At 42.1% G+C, this 19,465-nt stretch overlaps 1 protein-coding gene across 1 annotated transcript in view; it reads right to left on the reverse strand.

Moving 5' to 3' along the window:
* Nucleotides 1–19,465, reverse strand: part of DNAH12 (dynein axonemal heavy chain 12) — a 4,520,724-nt gene that overhangs the window by 249,086 nt on the left and 4,252,173 nt on the right. The window contains exon 67 of the mRNA XM_044078497.1: nucleotides 4,380–4,584. Within this exon, the coding sequence (XP_043934432.1) occupies nucleotides 4,380–4,584 (205 nt within the window). The remainder of the gene's footprint in view (nucleotides 1–4,379; nucleotides 4,585–19,465) is intronic.

Consider the following 19,465-nt stretch of genomic DNA (forward strand, 5'->3'; position numbering starts at 1 on the left):
TAGCTTCTGCATTTTGCATTCAATGGGGAAGCAAACAGATCGCAGCAAGGCTGGCCCCATTTGCGGAAGATCTTTTCCGCCGTCTGTGAATTCAGGGACCACTCGTGAGGTAACAGGATGGCTCTGCTCAACCTGTCCACAATGACGTTTTATGACCCCGGGATGTGCGTTGCTATCAGAAAGCGACCCATGGACTCTGCCCATTGCCAAATTCTCATGGCCTCTCTGCATAACGGGTAAGACCTGGTTCCCCCCTTGCTTGTTTATGTACCAGACTACAGACATGTTGTCTGTCTGAACTGCTACTGTCCCTAGAGGTAAGAGGGCTTGGAAGTGTTGCAACGCTAGGAACACCACCCTCAACTCCAGAACATTTATATGTACAGTGTACTCCATGCTGGACCATTCTCCTTGGACTGTTCTTCCCTGAAAAAGCCCCCCCCCACCCTATCAGGGAAGTGTCCGTGGTTATTGTGGCTGTTGGAATGGGTAGAACAAACGGACGACCCACAGTGAGGTTCTGGTCGCGCACCCACCATGAGAGGTCCCGTCTGCAAGATTCTGTTATCCTGATCTCGTGCGTTAGGGGTAGGTGTTGGAACGACCACTGCGCAAAGAGCAGCCATTGAAGAATCCTCATGTGTAACCTTCCCATAGGGACTGCAATTAATGCAGCTGCCATCAGTCCCAACACTTTTAACACCAGTTTGGCCGGGGCTTTCTTGCTGACTAGAAGAAGTAGAACCTGCTGTTTGAGCGTTGAAGCTCTTACTGGGGGGAGTTTTAGTAGTGTCGATCGTGTATTTAGATCTGCTCCGATGAAGGAAATACACTGTGAGGGCGATAAGCAAGACTTTTCAAAGTTTATGGATATCCCTAAGTGGGAACAAAGGCCGATTGTGTAGTCTCTGGCTTGCAATAGTCGACGCTCGGTGGTGGCAGTGAGGAGCCAGTCGTCCAGATAGGGAAACACCCGGAATCCTTGTCGTCTCAAGTGAGCCGCAACTACTGCCATGCATTTGGTGAATACCCTGGGGGCTGAGGTGAGTCCAAAGGGCAGAGCTCGAAACTGAAAGTGACTGGCCCCCAGCCGGAAGTGCAGGTGATCTCTGGACGGTCTGGCCATTTTGATGTGGTAGTACGTGTCTTTGAGATCTATAGAGCACATCCAATCGTCCTTCTGTAAGAATGGAAGGATTGATTGAAGCGTGACCATCTGGAACTTTTCCTTCTTCACGAAGTTGTTGAGATGACTGAGATCTAAGATTGGTCTCCAGTCCCCTGTCTTTTTTGGAACTAAAAAGAACCTTGAGTAAGTTCCGAATCCTCTTTGGTCTGCCGGGACTGGTTGGATGACTCTGTTTTCGAGCAGCTTTGAAATTTCTACAGCTGCTAGTTTTCGCAGACGGGGTGGCACGTCTGGAAATTTTCTTTGTAGAGGTGGTGTTGAAAAGAAGGGGATTTTGTATCCTCTGGTTATAATGCTTTTTACCCAAGAATCTGAAGTAATGTTTAGCCAGGCCAGTGGGTATAAAGCTAAGCAACCCCCGACTGCCTCCAGAGCAGGACAGCTGGGCCTCCATTCAGGAGTGCTGGAAAGGCTTCCCAGGGACGGAATCCCTGTCGCCTTGGTTATGTGGACCCCCTCTGCCGCCGGGGCGGTGTCTTCCATTTCTACCCCCTCCTCTGCCTCTGGAGGGGGTATCACTCTGTGTGGTCTGGAAAGATCCCTGATTCTTACGGAACCACATTTTTCCGCCTCGTTGCCCTTTGGGGTATGGTCTAGTAGGAGCGGAAAAATGGACCCCGACAGCAGACAGGGTCTTTCCTCTTGCTCGCACCGAGTGAGAGTCTCCTTAACCTTGGGCCCAAAAAGTGTGGCACCATCAAAAGGGGCATTGGCAAAGGAAGACTTGAAGGCTTCCGCAAAGGAGCACAGCCGCATCCATGATTGTCTTCGAAGAGCAATCGCTGAAGCTGCAGCTCTACTCGATCCCTCGGCTGCATACGAGATGAGCCTCATGGATGAGTTTACTATGGATGTGAGGGTGTTAAGTTGTGCTGTTACCTTATCTGAAACAGCAGCATCTGTGTTACCCTGGAGGGTATCTGTCAGCTCCTTGATGAGATCCTTCTGCAAACGTGTGAAATGGGTCAGGTAGTTTAGCGGACGCATGGAAAAAGTCGCTGAACTAAAAATGCGCTTCCCATATCTGTCCATAGTCCTAGAATCCTTATTAGGAGGATGAACAGATGAGGAAGACTCAGACATCTCCTTTTTCGTGGCTGCCGCCACCACCATAGCGTCGACAGGGATTCCCTTGGTGAGATAAGATTTATCTTGGGGAGCAGTGATGAACTTGTTTGGCTTCCTAGGTACTGGTTCCACTGTGTCAAGTGTCTCCCACGCCCTTCGAGCAATCAAATCCATTAATTCATCGAAGGGCAGGGTCACCCAGGAGGTAGAAGGTTGAGCCCCAAAAGCCTTCAGCAGCACCGACTCATCCTCAGAGGGAGCTAGGGACTGCCAATCACCCCTCTGTTTCAAGATCTCCAGGATGTCTGCAAATGACACATCCTCCGAGGGTGATTTGGGGGACCCCTCTGCCTCATCCAAGTCGGTGTCAGACGTTAGAGATTCCTGTGGGGAATCTATGTGCCTCCTCTTGCACAACCGTTTCCTTGGGACCTCATCAGAGGGGGCTTCTGGTGAGGCCTCTAAGGAACAGGGGGAACCCTCTGTGGGTGGCTGAGGCAATTGGGCTCGACGCTTGGGATGGATCATGGGAGCAGAAACAGAAAGTGGCCCTTTTGGGGAAGGAGAAGATTCCCCTGATGATGTGGTTGTCTGTGCAGACAATACCTTCCTCATAAGGTCAAAGGCCCCCGAACCCCTGGCTAAGGGCTCCCCCGGTTCCGAAGAACACGGAAGCATCCCAGAACCAGGTGCCGTGGGCTCCGACCCCGAGGACGGAGCCGAACCAGTCTGTGCCGAGGCCCCGAGAGGGAGAGTTGGCACCGACAGGTCGGTACGACTCTCGGTCCCAAAACCGAGCAAAGACCGTTGACTCCGTGACTCCCCTAACGGTTCCAAAGGAGTCGAAGTCAAAGGTGTCGATCGTGCAATGGATGGTTTTGGCACCGAGGGCTCCACTATCATCAGGTCATCTTCTCCCGGCTCCAAGATCTGGATGGGTCTCGAAGGAGGACCCGTTGGAGATATGGGGAGGCCTTCTAGTTTCAACACCAACTGGGAGGAAACTGCAATTAACTTGGAAAGGGCCGTGTTTTCCATGAGTTTCTGCATGACACGATCCACATTTGTGTCAGACAAGGGTCTGGAAGAACGGGTCGAAGGAGCCGAAGATGGCACCGACCGAAGAATGGACGGTGGTGGCAGTTCCGACACCGGTTCCAAGATCTGGGGCTCAGTAAAAGATAAATGTTCGACGCTTGGCCCCGAGATCTGTGGAACCGGCGAACGAACCCGAGAAGATGAACTCGGAGCCGATGACATGGGCTCCGACATCTTTGACCCCTTCGAGGATTTAGAAGCCTGATCCGACTTGTCCAAAGCCTCTTGAAAGGCCGGCTTCAACAATCCTCTGTCAATAAGCTTCCTGCGTCTATCTGTCATGACCCTCCCGCTAAAGGAATGACAAATAGAGCAATCCTCTTGGAGATGGAGAGGGCCAAGACAGTAGACACAGGAAGCATGATTGTCAGTAATGGACATTTTCTGCCCACACTGACATCTTTCAAAACCAGATTTGGCTTTTTCTGACATTGTACAGTGACAATGATAACAACTACAATAATAGGAAAAAATTACTAATCCTAGCAATATATGTATACTAAACAGGTTATATATATAAAACTCTCACAAAAAAAACACACCCAAGAAAAAAAGGTTAGGCCACAAAGGTGCCTGGAGAAGAAACTATAAGGAAGTATCAACAAGAAAAAAATTTGAATTCTTATCTGAAGAAATTTACAACAACTCAAGTTTCTATCTGGTCTGAGCTCTCCTCGATCCGATCTGTTGCAGCGGCAAACTAGATCTGAGTAATGGCAGGGAGGATTGTGGGATATGGGCTGGTCTTGAGCTTCTCTGAGATTCAGAGCTTTGCAATTCGGCCGACTCGGAGCCGAGGATCGGCTCCGAACCCGTGTGTAAGAACAAACGGCAAGATTGAACACTCTTACATGGAGGGTTAAGACAGGTGCTAGCTCTTCCAACAAAAGCATAGTAGAACAATCTGAATGTAACCAGTTACATAATTTACCAGTTTTAAGACTGTATACGGTAGGGGCATGCAGAAGTGGTAATCATCCAGAATGCATTCTGAGCTCTGCTATACAAGAACTTTTATAGTTACCTGTAAAAACTTTAGCCTTGCTAGAAAATCAGCAACATAGCTTCCCAATGGTTTAAGGCTTGGATAAGATCGTTTGGCCCACTTTTCGGGGACTTTTCCAACAAGTAAACTACCAGCAAGGGCTTCCAAATCAGCATCCATAACAACCAGTCCTTTAATAGCTTTCTGTAAACTCTGGAGTGTAGTTCTAATAGTTCGGATTAGGCTGAAGAGAAAATATTAACAGACAATACTAAGCATGCGGCACTTGTAGTGGAATACTGTACTCTGAAGCACATTCTCATTGTGTGGATCGTATCTACTGACTACAGAAAAATGCACATACCACCAGAATTAAAGTGACACATAGTTCTACAGTGCATTTAATTAACTCTATCAGCATGTTAATCATTAAGTAAGTTGTTTAAAGAACTCACCAGAACTGTAGCTACTACTATCATTTTCCTGATCTGAATTTACACATTTGGATTATGCCACTTCAACTGGCAACCAAATGGCTCAAGCTTTTCAGTGTTTCCTGAAGTTACAGAAAATGATAACAGGGAGCAGCTGCTTTATAAATGCAATCAACACTGCCTCAGAAATTAATTTTTCAGGGCCTTCTCCTTTTAAAAGCAGTTTGTGTATGCCATATTTCTTACACATACTGAATACTCTTACATCATACCACTCAAAGTGTGACCGGTGAAATCATTTAACTAGTAAATGATCACCACTCTGGCTTTGCCACTTCAAGTTTGCAGCATAGATCATGGCTAGACTTGCTTTCCTCAGGATGCAAGGATGGCAAAATACACAATTTTATGTATGGGTCCCTACCTGAAGGATGAAAGCTCACAAGTGAGCATCAAAAGTCCAAATTGGGAGGCTGAAAGCCTGGAAGGTCAAAAAACAAAGACTTTGATTGTAAGGGATTGTGTTACAGTGGGAATTGTTTTCTTTCTCCTTTCCTCACTGTAGTGCAAGCTCAGAGTTTGCATATATAATTAGCAGGAGGTGTTGGGGGAGTAGTTCCTCACATAGGGAGGTGCAATGCAAAAATCGTAGATGTTGTGGGTTTTTTTGTTTTTAGACCTTCTGGGTTTCTGATGTTCTTGGTTCAGTCTTTTGACATTCGCTCTTGTGAGCTTTCATCCTTCAGATAGGGATCATATCTTCCAAAAGTGGCTGGAGGTATTATGAATGCATAAAAAAGAAAGCACAGCACCCCAGCATCTCACAAAATAGCAATTTAATGTGATGGCTTATACTGCAGCAACACAAACTAAGTTTCCCATTACAAACAGAGCTTTTCAGTGCTGACAACATTAGTGTGCACTAATAATCTATGCACATAATGGCAGGAATAGTGATCAAAAAACACTTAATGAATATATGTAATAATTAATTTTATATATATATATATATATATATATATATATATATATATATATATAGAGACAGAGAGAGACAGAAGCCAAGAAAAATATTGTATAAATAAAACTAAATACAATGTTTATGAGAATAAATATACTATGTACTGCATTAGATGCTACACATTTTAAAAACAGCAGCACAATACTGACTACTTGTGGACAATTTTAAAATTACATGTATGTTAACCATAATTATAAACATTGTTTTAATCTAAATACGTTTACTAGACCTCAATACTGCACACAATGTCAAATAATAAATACAAATTTAAAAATTCATATTTATTAATTCATGTACAAATAATTATCAGTTATAGTATTTCATTCAGATCCACACCATACATGGTCCCCAATGTTAATATTCACCTTTTTCCTTGCCATGCAATACACATAATATCTATATCTATATTTATCTCACTCTCTCTCTCTCTTTATACATATATATATATATATATATATATATATATATATATATACATATATATATATATATATATATATATATACACACACACACACACACACACACACACACACACACACACACACACACACACACACACACAACCCATATGAACACATTTGGCTGTTTCAACAAAAAAAAGAAGTTATGTTCTTAACATAACATTCCATCTGTTTTGTTGATCTTCATTCATTCTTGACTGTTGGGTTTCGGTTCCATCCTTGGAACCAGCTCGGCCTTTGTAACAAGCTCATGCCCACCAGAAACTCCCAAGCTAAGGCTATCCATAGTGCCTTGCTTCCCTTTCCCTCAGATCGAGTTTTGCCTGTCGAAATAAATGTAGAAGCTTTGTCGAGCAGCTGCCATACTACAATACCAGGACTAGATCCAAACCTCCAGGAGTCTTTGGATGGGGTTGGAGGGTGGGATGTCAAGAATGAATGAAGATCAACAACACAAATGGAACGTTTTGGTAAGAACATAACTTCTTTATCTGATTTTGTTAATCTTCAGTCATTCTTGACTGTTGGGACAGAGTCCCTAGCTACTTTATGTCCTGAGAGGCTATGGGAGGATATTCCTGAGCACCACAGAGCCAAAGGATGCTCTTCCCCTGGAGACTGTATCCAATCTGTAATGAGTGATACAGGTATGTGGGGTAGCCCAAGTGGCTGTTGCAAAAATGTCATCCAGAGACTCTAGAATGAAAGGCTACTGAAGTGGCAACTGATCTGGTAGAATGAGCCTTGGCCTTTGTTGATAGATTCAGTTTATTTTGGTTGTAAACAAAGGTGATGCAATCTCTCAACCATTTTGATAAGGTAACTTTGAAAACCAGTTAGCCCAGTCGAGTGCCTGAAAAGGACAAAAACAATTGGTCTGATTTTCTAAACAATTTCATTTTATTCAAGTAAAAGCATAATTGTCTGTGCACATCCAACAAATGTAAACAATATTCTCCCTTGTTTGAGAAATTTGGAAAGAAAACTGGTAGGTCTATAGTTTGGTTAATATTTGAGTCTGATATAACCTTAGGAAGGAAAGAGGGGTTGGTTCTAAGCGATACTCTCTTTTTGTGAAAAATAATGTATGGATGTTTCATGTACAAAGCTTGCAATTCTGATATTCTCCTGGCTGATGTGATGGCTACCAGGAAAAGGGTCTTCCAAGATAAGAACTTGATATCACAGATGGCTGCTGGTTCAAAGGGTTGATGGGTTAAACTTTGCAAAACTAATGTTAAATTCCAAGGTTTGATGGGTTCTTTAAAGGGTGGTTTCAAATGCAAGATGCCTTTCAAGAAGGTTTTGCAAAGGCAATGAGACATTAAAGAAAGGTAATTAAAAACATTATGAAAATTGGAAATAGCAGCTAAGTGAACCCTAATAGTAGAAGCTGAGGCTCCTGATTGGAAAATAATTTACAAATATTCTAAAACCTTATCAAATGAGGCTGAAAAAGGGTCAGTCTTCTCTGCAAAAGAAATCTGTTCCATTTACTCAGATAAAGTTTTCTGGTGGATGGTTAATGGGAAGTCAAAAGAATCTTCTGAACTGGGGAAGATAGATTTTTCTGCCTGGCAATTACTGGAAGTGGAGATAGCTTGAGACTGTATAGGTTTGGATGGACCATCCCCTGCAGATGAGACAACAGGTCCGGAGTTGGGTCCAGAGTCCATGGATGGTGAACCAGGTGAGCCCAGAGAAAGGGGAACTAGACTTGTTGGGGCTAATAAGGCACAATGAGGATTACTCTGCTTCTCAACCGTTGGGCCTTCTTCAAAAATTGGGGAAACAGGGGAAAGGGTGGAAAGGTGTAAAGCAGTCCCAGGGACCAATCGTTTAGAAGAGCATCTCTCAGGGATTCCCTATGGTGGGGGAGGGGGGGCAAAGTAGCTGTTGAATTTGTGGTTTATGGGAGATGCAAATAAGTCACAGCAAGGCTGACCCCAGCGATGAAATATCTTCATCACTACATTGGGACTGAGAGACCACTCGTGAGGCAGGAGATTGCATCTGCTCAGTTTGTCCGCAATCACGTTGGAATTCCCTGGAATATGTGTGTTGCTATCAGAAAGCGATTGGGTGCTACTGCCCACTGTCACACTCTTAGGGCTTCCCAACATAAAGGGTAAGATCTGGTTTCACCCTGTTTATTGATGTACAAAAGCAGAAAAAACAAAGGTCCACCATTCAATACACTGCAATACTTATTTATTTAAACAAAAGTAAAAAGACAAAGCTTTCGAGTAAAACTCTTCCTTAGTGTATCTAACATAAAAAACTACTCACATTTTATACAAGACACAGCCAATCAGTTAATAATTGTAATTCCTGTCAATCAATGATTTAAAGTGCCCCAACAATATATATAAAAAATGCATACATATCCTTACATATGAAATTATTCAAAAAGGACAACATTCCCAATTAAATCATATCATGCCTATCTTTTAAATTGCCATATATTGAATGGTGGAACTCTGCTTTTTCTGCTTTGTTACTGATTTTGTATACCTTGAAGTCCTTTAGCCGTCTGGGAGAGTTATTTGAATTTTTGTTTGTTGATGTACCAGACTACTGCCATGTTGTCTGATTGGATAGCAATTGTCCCTGAATGGAGGGTCGATTGAAATGCCTGCAACGCTAGAAACACGGCCCTCAGCTCTAGGACGTTGGTATGCAAATTGGCCTCTGAGGGGGACCGAGTGCCTTGGACTGTTTTTCCCTGATAATGCCCCCCACCCCATCAGGGATGCATCCATGGTCACTATGGCCTTGGGCTGAGCAGGAGTGAAAGGGCAACTCCATAATTCCTGTTCTGACTTCATCCACCACATTAGATCCTGCTTGCATTGGTTGGTTATATGGATTAGTTAAGACATCGAGTGTGACGCCAGAAGCCATTGGAGCAATCTCATGTGAAACCTTGCCAATGGAACTAGAGTGATTGTTGCTGCCATTGATCCTAGGAGTTGTAAGACTAAGTGAGCCGGGACTTTGTTGAGAGAGAGTATCACCTGAAGCTGTGATCTTAACCTTTGCAGTCTGTGAAGAGGTAGAGCGGCCATACAGGAGTTTGTGTTGAATGTCACTCCAATGAATTCTATCTTGAGTGGGAGACAGCTTCAACTTTTCCCTGTTTATTGAAATGCCTAGGTAATCTGCAAGGTCTAGGATGGAGTCCAAGGCATGAAGCAGTAGATGCCTGGCAGGGGTGGTGAGGAGCCAGTCATCTAGATAGGGAAACACACGGAATCCTTGTAGTCTTAAACAAGCTGCAACCACTGCCATGTATCTGGTGAACACCCTGGGGGTTGTGTTAAGACCAAAGGGCAGTGCGTGAAATTGGTAGTGGCTTGCTGCCAGCCGAAAGTGGAGGTATCTTCTGGAGCATCTGTCCATCTTCATGTGGTAATACACATCCTAAAGATTTATACAGCACATCCAACCATCTTTCTCCAGAAATGGAATAGACTGTATTGTGACCATCTGGAATTTTGACTGTTGAACAAACTTGTTCAAGACACTGAGGTGTAGAATTGTCCTCCAGTCCCCTGTCTTTTTGGCACTAAAAAGAATCTTGAGTAAAATCTGGATCCTATTTAGTCTGGTGGGAAAGTTTAGCTCTCTTTTGAAGCAGCTTTTGAATTTCTTGTGCTGCTGTATCCCTCTGACTGGGTGGAACATCAAGGATTCGCCTTTGTGGCCTTGGATATAGATTGAAGGGGATACAGTAACCTCTGGTAATTACTGTCTGCACCCAGGAACCTGATGTTATTGAGAGCTAGGCTAGCTGGTGCAGAGAGAATCTTCCCCTGACTGCCTCCAGAGATAGCCAATCAGGCTGCCACTCAGGAGCACTGGTAGGGTTGTCCAGGGAAGAAATCTCTGGAACCCTGGTTACACGAGCCCCATCTCCCATGGGAGGGGCATCTTCCCAATGAGCTCCCCCCTCTGCCCCGGGGGAGGGAACTCACCATGTGTGTCCTGAAAAGGCACTTGGGACTTCCTGAAGCACATCTTCCCATTCCTCTGATTCCTGGAGTAAGGTCATTGAGGAGTCGAAAACCGCACACCTTTCCATCTTTCTCACACCTAGCTAATGTGTCTCTGACTTTGGGGCCAAATAACAAGGTAGCATCAACAGAAGCATTGATGAAGGAACACTTAAAGGGTTCCGCAAAAATTACACAAGTGCATCCAGGCGTGACACCTAATGGCAACACCTGTACCTGCTGCCCTGGCCGTCCCTTCAGCTGTGTGAGCAATAAGCCCCATGGACGAGTTGGATATCAATTCTAGGGTTGCAAGCTGGGAGGCAACTTTATCGCATACCTCATCAAACACTGCTCCTGCCAAGGTGCCTGAGAGCTCAGTGATCAAGTCCCTCTGAATACAGGTAAAATGTGCCAAGAAGTTCAACGCTCATATGGCAAAAGTCACTGAAGTGTAGACCCACTTCCCAAATCTGTCCATCATCTGAGACTCCCTGTTTGGAAGATGGAAAGTTGGACTCACCGCTGCGAGTTCCTTCTTTGTGGCAACCACCACCACCACAGCAACTACCGCTAAGCCTTTAGACCAGTAGGGCTGGTCCTCTGGTGCACTAACAATTTTGTCTGGTCTCCGGGGAATTGGCTCTATAGTGTCAGGGGCCTTCCAAGCATGCTTTATGATGTGCTTAACCAAATCATCGACAGGTGGGGTCACCCAAGAAGTAGATGGCCAGGCACAAAAAGCCTGCAAGAAAACAAATTCCTTGGAGGAAGGGTTGGTGGACTTCACCCATCTGTTTCAAGATTTCCAGGATGCCTCCAAAGGAGACATCTTCGGGAGGTGACCGTGGGGACCTTTCCCCTTCACTGTAGTCTGTATCCTCAGTGAGAAATTCTTCTGGATAATTCCTCAGTGAGAAATTCTTCTGGATAATCTAAGTGCTTCCTCTTACAGGGTGGCTCCTCAGGGGGAAGGTCTGAGGAGAACTCCGAAGAGAGGGTACCCTACTGCAGGGTGTCTTGCTGCTCACATGCCCACTGTCCCGATGTTGGAGGTTGTGCCAGCTGCGAGCCAGAGGATAATTAGATGTGACACTCTGACGGAGATGGTAACAACTGCGAGCCTGCTGAGGCAAGAGCTCTTTCCATAATCTGGAAGGCAGACCTGCCTGAAGAGGGATGGGAGCCCAGAACCAAGAAAGACAACCTTGTAATGGGGGTCACACTCCACTCCAATGAGCCCACCCCCAGAGCACAAACCTCGAGAGGACATGGAACTGTCAGAGCACCAGAACAGTAGCTGGCACCATGGAAAAAATCAGCACCGGACTAGGGATCACAGAGCCAAGAGCCAAGTCACGGTCCCGAGGGTGGGTAGGCTCCGAATGAGCCGAGGACCACAGAGCCATTTCCGGAGCTGAGGTGAGATCCACCATCAGCACCGAAGTAGTTGGTATCAGGAGCAGAGTCGAAGTTGAGGGCTCCAAGACCTGCAGAGAGGTTGAAGGAGGAATATAGGATGGAGTCTGTGGAGTACCCCTTGGCTCTGGATGGGAGGGAGGTCCTAAAAGGGGCTGGCCGACCTCTAGCTGCCAAGAGCTGGTCCACTATCCTCATTATATTAAACTCTGAAAGACTCCTGGTGGAACAAATAGACATCCCTGAGGGAGATTCTGGGCGATCTGTGAAAGGGCTTAACTGTTGACCATAAAAGGGGTCAACAGATGGAGAGTACCTAGTCCTGGGCAGGGATTTGACCTTCAGCACCATGTACGGCTGACCAATTGTTTGTGATGCAGGGGAGGTAACCAGTGTGGGTGAAACTATTGTTGGTGCTGAGAAGGTCAGAGGTACTAATGAAGGGGTCAGTAGCATGGTAAGTTTTGTCGGTTCCTGTAAAGTTCATTAAGTTAATGCACCTATTAAGTTAATATCATACATAAACAGTAGAAATAAGCTCATAATTCCCCCAAGTCCAAGTCCCCTTAATACCACGTGTTGGAGAGTGGGTATATACATTTCAGATACAAAAGTTGTGTACCTGCCATGATAGATTTGAAGTACTCTAGTCTATTTTCTTCAAAGCAGATGCAAAGAATCCAGGCTGGTCCTCCTAGGTTGCCTCATGAAAGCATACCTTGGATGACATTAGCCCCAAAGTAAGACTGAGTCCTAGAGGTCACAACCAGATCAGTGCTTTCTGAAAGTATTTAGAGAAGCCCGTGCTCCAGCTGCACAAAAAAAAAAAAAAAAAAAAAAAAAAAACAGTGCTAAAAACCAGGCATGTGCCATAGGAATAGCAGTCAACATTTTGTTACACTTTTCATAACATACCTTGACAAAATAACTTTGGACACTTTGGAACCCAATTTGCTAAGAGCAAATGAAACAAATAACTATTTTTTTTTTCTCATTGGTTTTGCTCTGTCAACATAAAACCTGAGTTGTCTATATACATCCTAATAGTATAAGAGGTGTTCACTCCTATTGGAATAACTGGGAAGATACAGGCAACTTAGAAATGTTCACATTTATCCCTGTGGCTAATTTTGGAATGAAGGAAGGGTTTAATCATAAGGACATTCTTATACATCTGGAAAAAAAAAAAAAGAGTACGGAGGTTTAAAGCATAAAGTTTGCAATTCTGAAATTCTCCTTTCCTTGCAAAAGTTATGGCTAGAAGAAATGGTGTTGTCCACGATAAGTGAGATAAATCCAGTTTGGTAATGGGTTCAGAGGTTGGTAAAGCCAATTTCTGTAGAATGTAGTTTAAACCCAAGGAAGGTCAAGTTCTTTGACTGGATGTCTTATCTGAAGTGTATCATTAAAAAGGCTTTACACAACTTTAAAGAAGTAAGTGAAGAGTTGTGAAGTCCTTAGTGAAAACTGAAAATGGCATTAAGATGAACCATAATCAATAATAAAACAATGCAAACATTCTGAAAAAGGTAATCAAAGATAAGAGGCATATGAGCTGAAATGGGGTGCAGACCTTTAGATGTTGCCCAAATGGCAAAGCAAGTTCATTTACTTGTGTATGTTTTCTTTGTTCAGGGTCTTGGGGAAAGGAGGATGATCTCTACAACCCTGGGAGGATATGCAGCATCCCTGGTCATTACTGGAAGTGGAGTGATCATGTGGTTAGCCATAGGGGCTGAAGGTTGATGTGAGGCTTGTAGGATGGGTGATTTAACAGTACTCTGAATGGCCTCAGCTATAGATGCTTCTCTAGAAGATGAGATCAGAGTTGAAGGAAATATATGTCTTGAAGCCAGAATGAGGTTATGAGAATGGCTTTTGGTATGATCCAGAATAACAAAAAAAGATGAAAGGCATAACGTAGCCTTAGTGGATATTTATAGATGACATCCTCCCTGGGGAATTCCCCATCATGGGAAATTAAAGACTAGAAGTTGCTGCATATTACACTGGTTGGGAATGCAGATAGGTTGTAGTAAGGTTTCCCTCCATGATGGAAGAGTTTCTGCACTTCTGAAAAAAAATGGCAAATTACACACGTCTGGCATTGCGCATTACAAAACGGGGATCTAGTGGAATATAACAGGTTATCAGAAAGTAATTGGTTGATAGAGCTCATTCTTACACTATCATGGTTCTCAACTCAATGGATATGAGCAAGGTTCACCCTGCTTGTTTATGTACCATACCATACTATGGTCATGTTGTCACTGTGCATAAAGGAGACCTGGAAGACTTGCAGTGAGGAGGACTGCCCTCATTTTCAGAACACTGATGTGCAGACTGCCCATTTACTGTGATCATGCACACTGACAATACTTCCAGGCCATAGGGCAAAGGTGTCCATAGGGACAGTCATCACAAGACTAAGGAAGTGAAAGTGGATGACCAAAGTAAAGTGGGGTGTGTGAAGTCACCAATGCAAATGCACTTTACATGCTTCTGACATTTTCACTCAATCAACCAACTAGTCCATCAACTGAGACGACTGTACTTTTAAGATCTGCTATAGAACTCACATCTGGAACCCTGTACGAGGCACCAAGTACATTAAGTACATTATCACTATCATAAGCCTAATGTTTTGTGCAAAGTGTTGCCAAAACTGATTGAGACTGAAGAAGCTGAGACACTGCCAACTGCATAGAAAGAATCCTGTCTGGATGAAGGCTGGCCTTGCAGCATAGTGTGCATAGAGGTCATGCAATTAACATTAGAATCTGTAATTGTTCCACATGGATGTTACAATGTTCACTGAAATTTTCCAAGAATTTAAATAGGTAGTAAAGACCACCCATGCTATCAGTGAGACCAGTAGCAAGTCATCTAAGTAAGAAAACAACTTGCCCCATTGTAACCCCTGACAGGTATAGGCATGCATTTTTTTTAAATAATTTTCACTTCCTTCAAAATAGTCTCATATTAATTCACCATACCTCCTGCACAACACCCTTCTCGACCTCTTCTGTCTTCTTCAGCACCCAATACAAATGCAATGATGACAAATGTACTACTGGGTTAATTAGTCCCAAACTTCCTGCTTCTCCTTCACAATACACACCTCTTTTAATATGATGCATCTTTGAACCCTATATATACCAAATATGATTTCCATCAGTTCCATTTCCTTTATTCATCAGAAGTACATATACCTCCCCATGTACCGTAACATCTGTAAAATATGACAATGTATTAAATATACCTGCTTTTTAAATTTCAGATGAAACATTTTCCACACACTAACCAAGTTTTCCTACTGTCACTTACATGCTTCTTGCTTTCTACACTTGATCCCTAACACACTTACTTACTGCCTTCAAAAATATACCCTTGCTATTTCAAGCTCAAACTCACCCTCTATAAATTCTCTTCCACTCTTTAATATCATCTCCTTCATTTATTCTTTATTTTTTGTGTTTCTTACCCACTTTTCTGTGTACCAAAAATACTGGAACTCTTACTCCTTCCACTATCTTCTAGTTTGCACCAGATGCTATTTGTTTACAATTTAATAATACTGCATACATTCCTCTTACTGGGCATCATGGCTTTACCCCTTCCTGAAGCCATATTTTTCACACTTAAAAAGTCATTCACCATTACTTTATTTCAAGTATTGACATATACCATACTTTAACACTTAGCTTATTCTCTCACATATCCCCTAACTTTCTAATACTGTCCACATACTGTCATGTTCTGTATAATTAAATTCCTTTGCTACATCGCACATAATCACTATCTTTCTCTTTTCCCATACTATGCTATCAATCACCTCTTTTATTATAATTAAGATATCCTTTGCTTGTCTTTCTTTCATCCCATGTATCCCATTATATATCAGTTTCCTATCATTTTATTAAATCTTTTTTGTAAATTCTTAAAAAGTGTGTATTCTGTATTCCATGAAGTAATAATCTGAATATAATCTCTTTTTCTTTTCGGAACATAAACATATAACTTTCATATACTTCACAATTTATCGCATTCCATTAACTATTCACGTAATATTTTAATAAAGCCAGCTTTCTTCTCTTCCCCTATTTCTTTATGCAGCCCATAACTTTAGTTGGCTCAGTCCTAATGCACTATTCTCATTTACTTCTTTAACACTTCTTCCATCTCTTATTTTATTTCTTTTACTGTTTCCTTTGTCCGAAATTTATTCACCTGCCATATAATCTCTTTTGTTTGTTTTTTTCACATACATTTTTGTCACATAATCGTTTGCAATATTCATGACTTTCTGTTGTCTAACCCATATTCCACTACTACTATCTCTCATTCTTTTTCGTTTCCTTTCTTCATACCTCATATTCTTCACCAAAATGCTGTAACTTCATTTTTACTTATAAAACAGGCTTTGTCTATAAATCACATCTTAATTTTTTAATTTTTCATAAATCTATCTTTTACATAAATATTAGGTCTCTCATTTCCCTAACATATCTTCATACTGTTTTAAAATCTTCCTATATTATTCTTTTTTACTGTTTTCTTATCCATATTTTTACCTCAAAATGCAACTTTTTAATACTTTTGTTTATACATTACCCATCATTCTGTTCATGTTTTAAGAAGGGTCTCTCTGCTTTCTATTTTGACCTTACAGTTCCTGTTAACCTTGTAATACAGTTACTTTCTTTAATAATTTCTTCATTATCCAATATTACTACCCACATTGCATTATACTCTGATGGGTAAATAAATAGATAGATAGAGAAATAGGTAGATAGATAAGCATGTTTCTTTTCTTCCTCTTTGAACTTCATTTACCCTCTCTGATAATAACATATACCCAGTTCTAACAAAATACTCTAAACTGTTTATTTTTTTGGTTGTTATTGTGGTATTTCACAATTGCCTTCTGTTCTTTAAACTGTATTTTAATTTTTGGGGGTTGTCAAAGCTGCGGAACTTTACAACTGCTCACTGTTCTCTACCATCTTTTACTTTTGTTCTCAGCCCTAAGCCAGCTGTGTCTCATAGAATTTGTGGCACCTATCCTATGACAAATAACACCACTAACATAAGTAAAGCGAGTGGAACTTCCAACTGTACTGAAGAACCTTGCAGAACTTAAATGTATGTCTCATTATAATAAAAAAGGCATTAGTAGGTTGTGTTTTTTGCTGTAATCCTTAATATACTGAACATAAATGCATGAGCTAGCAGCAGGGATTTCAGACCCCTCCCATGCATAAACATTCTGATTTCTACCTTTCAAGTCTGCAAAAACACTCCACACTAAACTGTAATTCTAGCCCTTCCAGTATCTAAAGAAACATTAACCTATCTGTTTTTTCCTTCATCTTCTATGTGATACATAATTGTAAAAGGCTTGACTATGGTGTAATATCTAAATGGCTAGCACCTGACTGGCACCTTGTAATGAACATTTTCTTCTGTGACCTGCTCTACTTGGGCAGCACTAGTTAGCTACTTACTTTGCAGGACTCAGAATCCGGTGCTCATAAACACTGATTGTTTTTCTGCTTCTCAAACTTAGCATTCAGGGTTTGGCCCACTCCATTCCGCCCTCGCTACTCTTGGGCTCCATTTCGCTCCCCTACCCTACCCCTATTCTCACCCACCCCCACATCAATTACATTTATACATCTGGATACCACACCCTCTTCCCCTCCAACCAATTAGAGACCAGCTTCCTGTACTACCCACACCTGTACATAACTCCATCCACATAGGTAACATACAATACCTGCAATTACCTCAGAGTCCAATATCTTCCCCACCAGTTAAATTATCACCTACATCCCACTTAGTTTTTCTTCAGCACCAAATTAGACATTATGCCATACAATATAAACCTCAGCATCCTCTTATTCTCCTCCACAATCATTCTTCACTTACTCACCTATTTCACTTCTCCCCCCTCCTTTAATTCTCCCTGCCCCATTTCTGCCACTTTATCCTAGCAACACCATACTAATAAAAGCTTCTCCAACATCTCACCATCTCTATTTAACTTACAAACCCATCTCCTAACTAAACCTAGGTACTCCACTATCAACACCAAACTGAAATTCACTTACATATTGCTTAATAAGCCCCACTTTCCAACCTTTCACTATTCTAAACAAACAACACATACTCAGGTCCTCACCCTATGCGGAGACATTCATCACAACCCTAGTCCAACCAACTCCCCAACCCACACCCAAAGCTCTTATTCCCAAAACCTATTCATAACAGCTAACAGTCATAGTATTTTGTAATAAAATCACTGAATTCCAAGCTTGGCTTTCTCTATACACCCCAGATATTGTTGCATTTACCAAAACATGATTGACACCACATATATCTGATACTGAAATAACTCCCAGGGTACAACATAGTTAGAAATGACCATTTGCACAAAAAAGGTGGTGGCATTACACTAATCTACCGTGACTCCTTAACTATTACACAATTTTCCAAACCTTCAGTAATGCAGAACTATTACCAGCAACACTCCATATCAACAAAAGAAAACAAATTTGTATTGTAGCACTATATATTCCCCCAGGTCAAAATATACCCATTTTAGAAGATTTTCTCTCCTGGGCAACCCAAAATATCTCAAACGAAACCATTATTTTGGGTGATAATAACATAAACTGCCACACTTTTATCTCTAATTACCCCTTTAATAGTATAAGCCTGTAGGTTTACCCAACTCATCACAGATCCTACACATATAGTAAATAAACAAAATGAATCCACCCTTGATTGGATTCTCATCTCACACCCCCATAAATACACTCGCACAGGAACCCTCCCAAGCATCTCTAGTGACCATGTACCTGCCTTCACTCACAGAACCCAAACACAAACAGCAAGAGTCCATCTGTACAACACTTCTAGAAATCTTACCCATTTTAGTCAAAAGGGATTTATAGAGATTTTAAAGGCCCAGAACTGGTACCCAACTAAAATACTTCTGCTAGACAAAGCAGTAGAGTACTTTAATAACGTATTTCTTAATATTCTCAACAGTCTCGCCCCTAGGCAAACAAAATGAATTAAGCATATCCAAGCCCCTTGGCTTACAAAAAATACTAAACAGACCCATTGCTAAGGGAAGAGCATGGAATGAATGGCATAAAAATAGAACCCCACAAAGTGAAATAAAATAAAAACTCCATAACACTGCTAAAAAGCTGGTCATTACTGATAAAAGAAACTAATTCTCCACTCAACTAGACTCCCAAAACAACAATCCACAAAAGTTCTGGAAATCTATTACTTTACTTCTTAACCATGGAAACCAACAAAACCCTACACCATCCCCTGATGAAGACCCACTAGAAATTGCCCAGGCCTTTAACACCCAGTTCATTGAAACCATTCAAAAACTTGTCAATGACTTCTCTACTCAAACAAACTCTACCTCAAACAAATCAGATAGCAACACAAATCACCCCTCTCCTAAGTCAAACACAAGCTCCCCCCTTTAAATGACACCTCAGATAGCAACTCACTCACTTGTACTTTTACTATACAACCTGCACCCATCTCTGTTGTACATAAACTGTTAACTAAACTAAAGCCATGCTCCTCCTCTGCCGACAGACTTCCAACAGAATACTTAAAACTTGCTTCAGGTGCTATAGCATACCCTGTTAGCATTCTCATCAATCGATCCATCTCTGAAGCATACATTCCACAACTTTGGAAAAAATTAATTATAATTCTGCTACATAAAGGTGGTAATGCTAGTGATCTATCTAAT

The sequence above is a fragment of the Protopterus annectens genome, chromosome 7.part1 (assembly GCF_019279795.1).
Source record: "Protopterus annectens isolate FY-2018-M chromosome 7.part1, PAN1.0, whole genome shotgun sequence".
Classification (NCBI taxonomy): Eukaryota; Metazoa; Chordata; order Ceratodontiformes; family Protopteridae; genus Protopterus; species Protopterus annectens.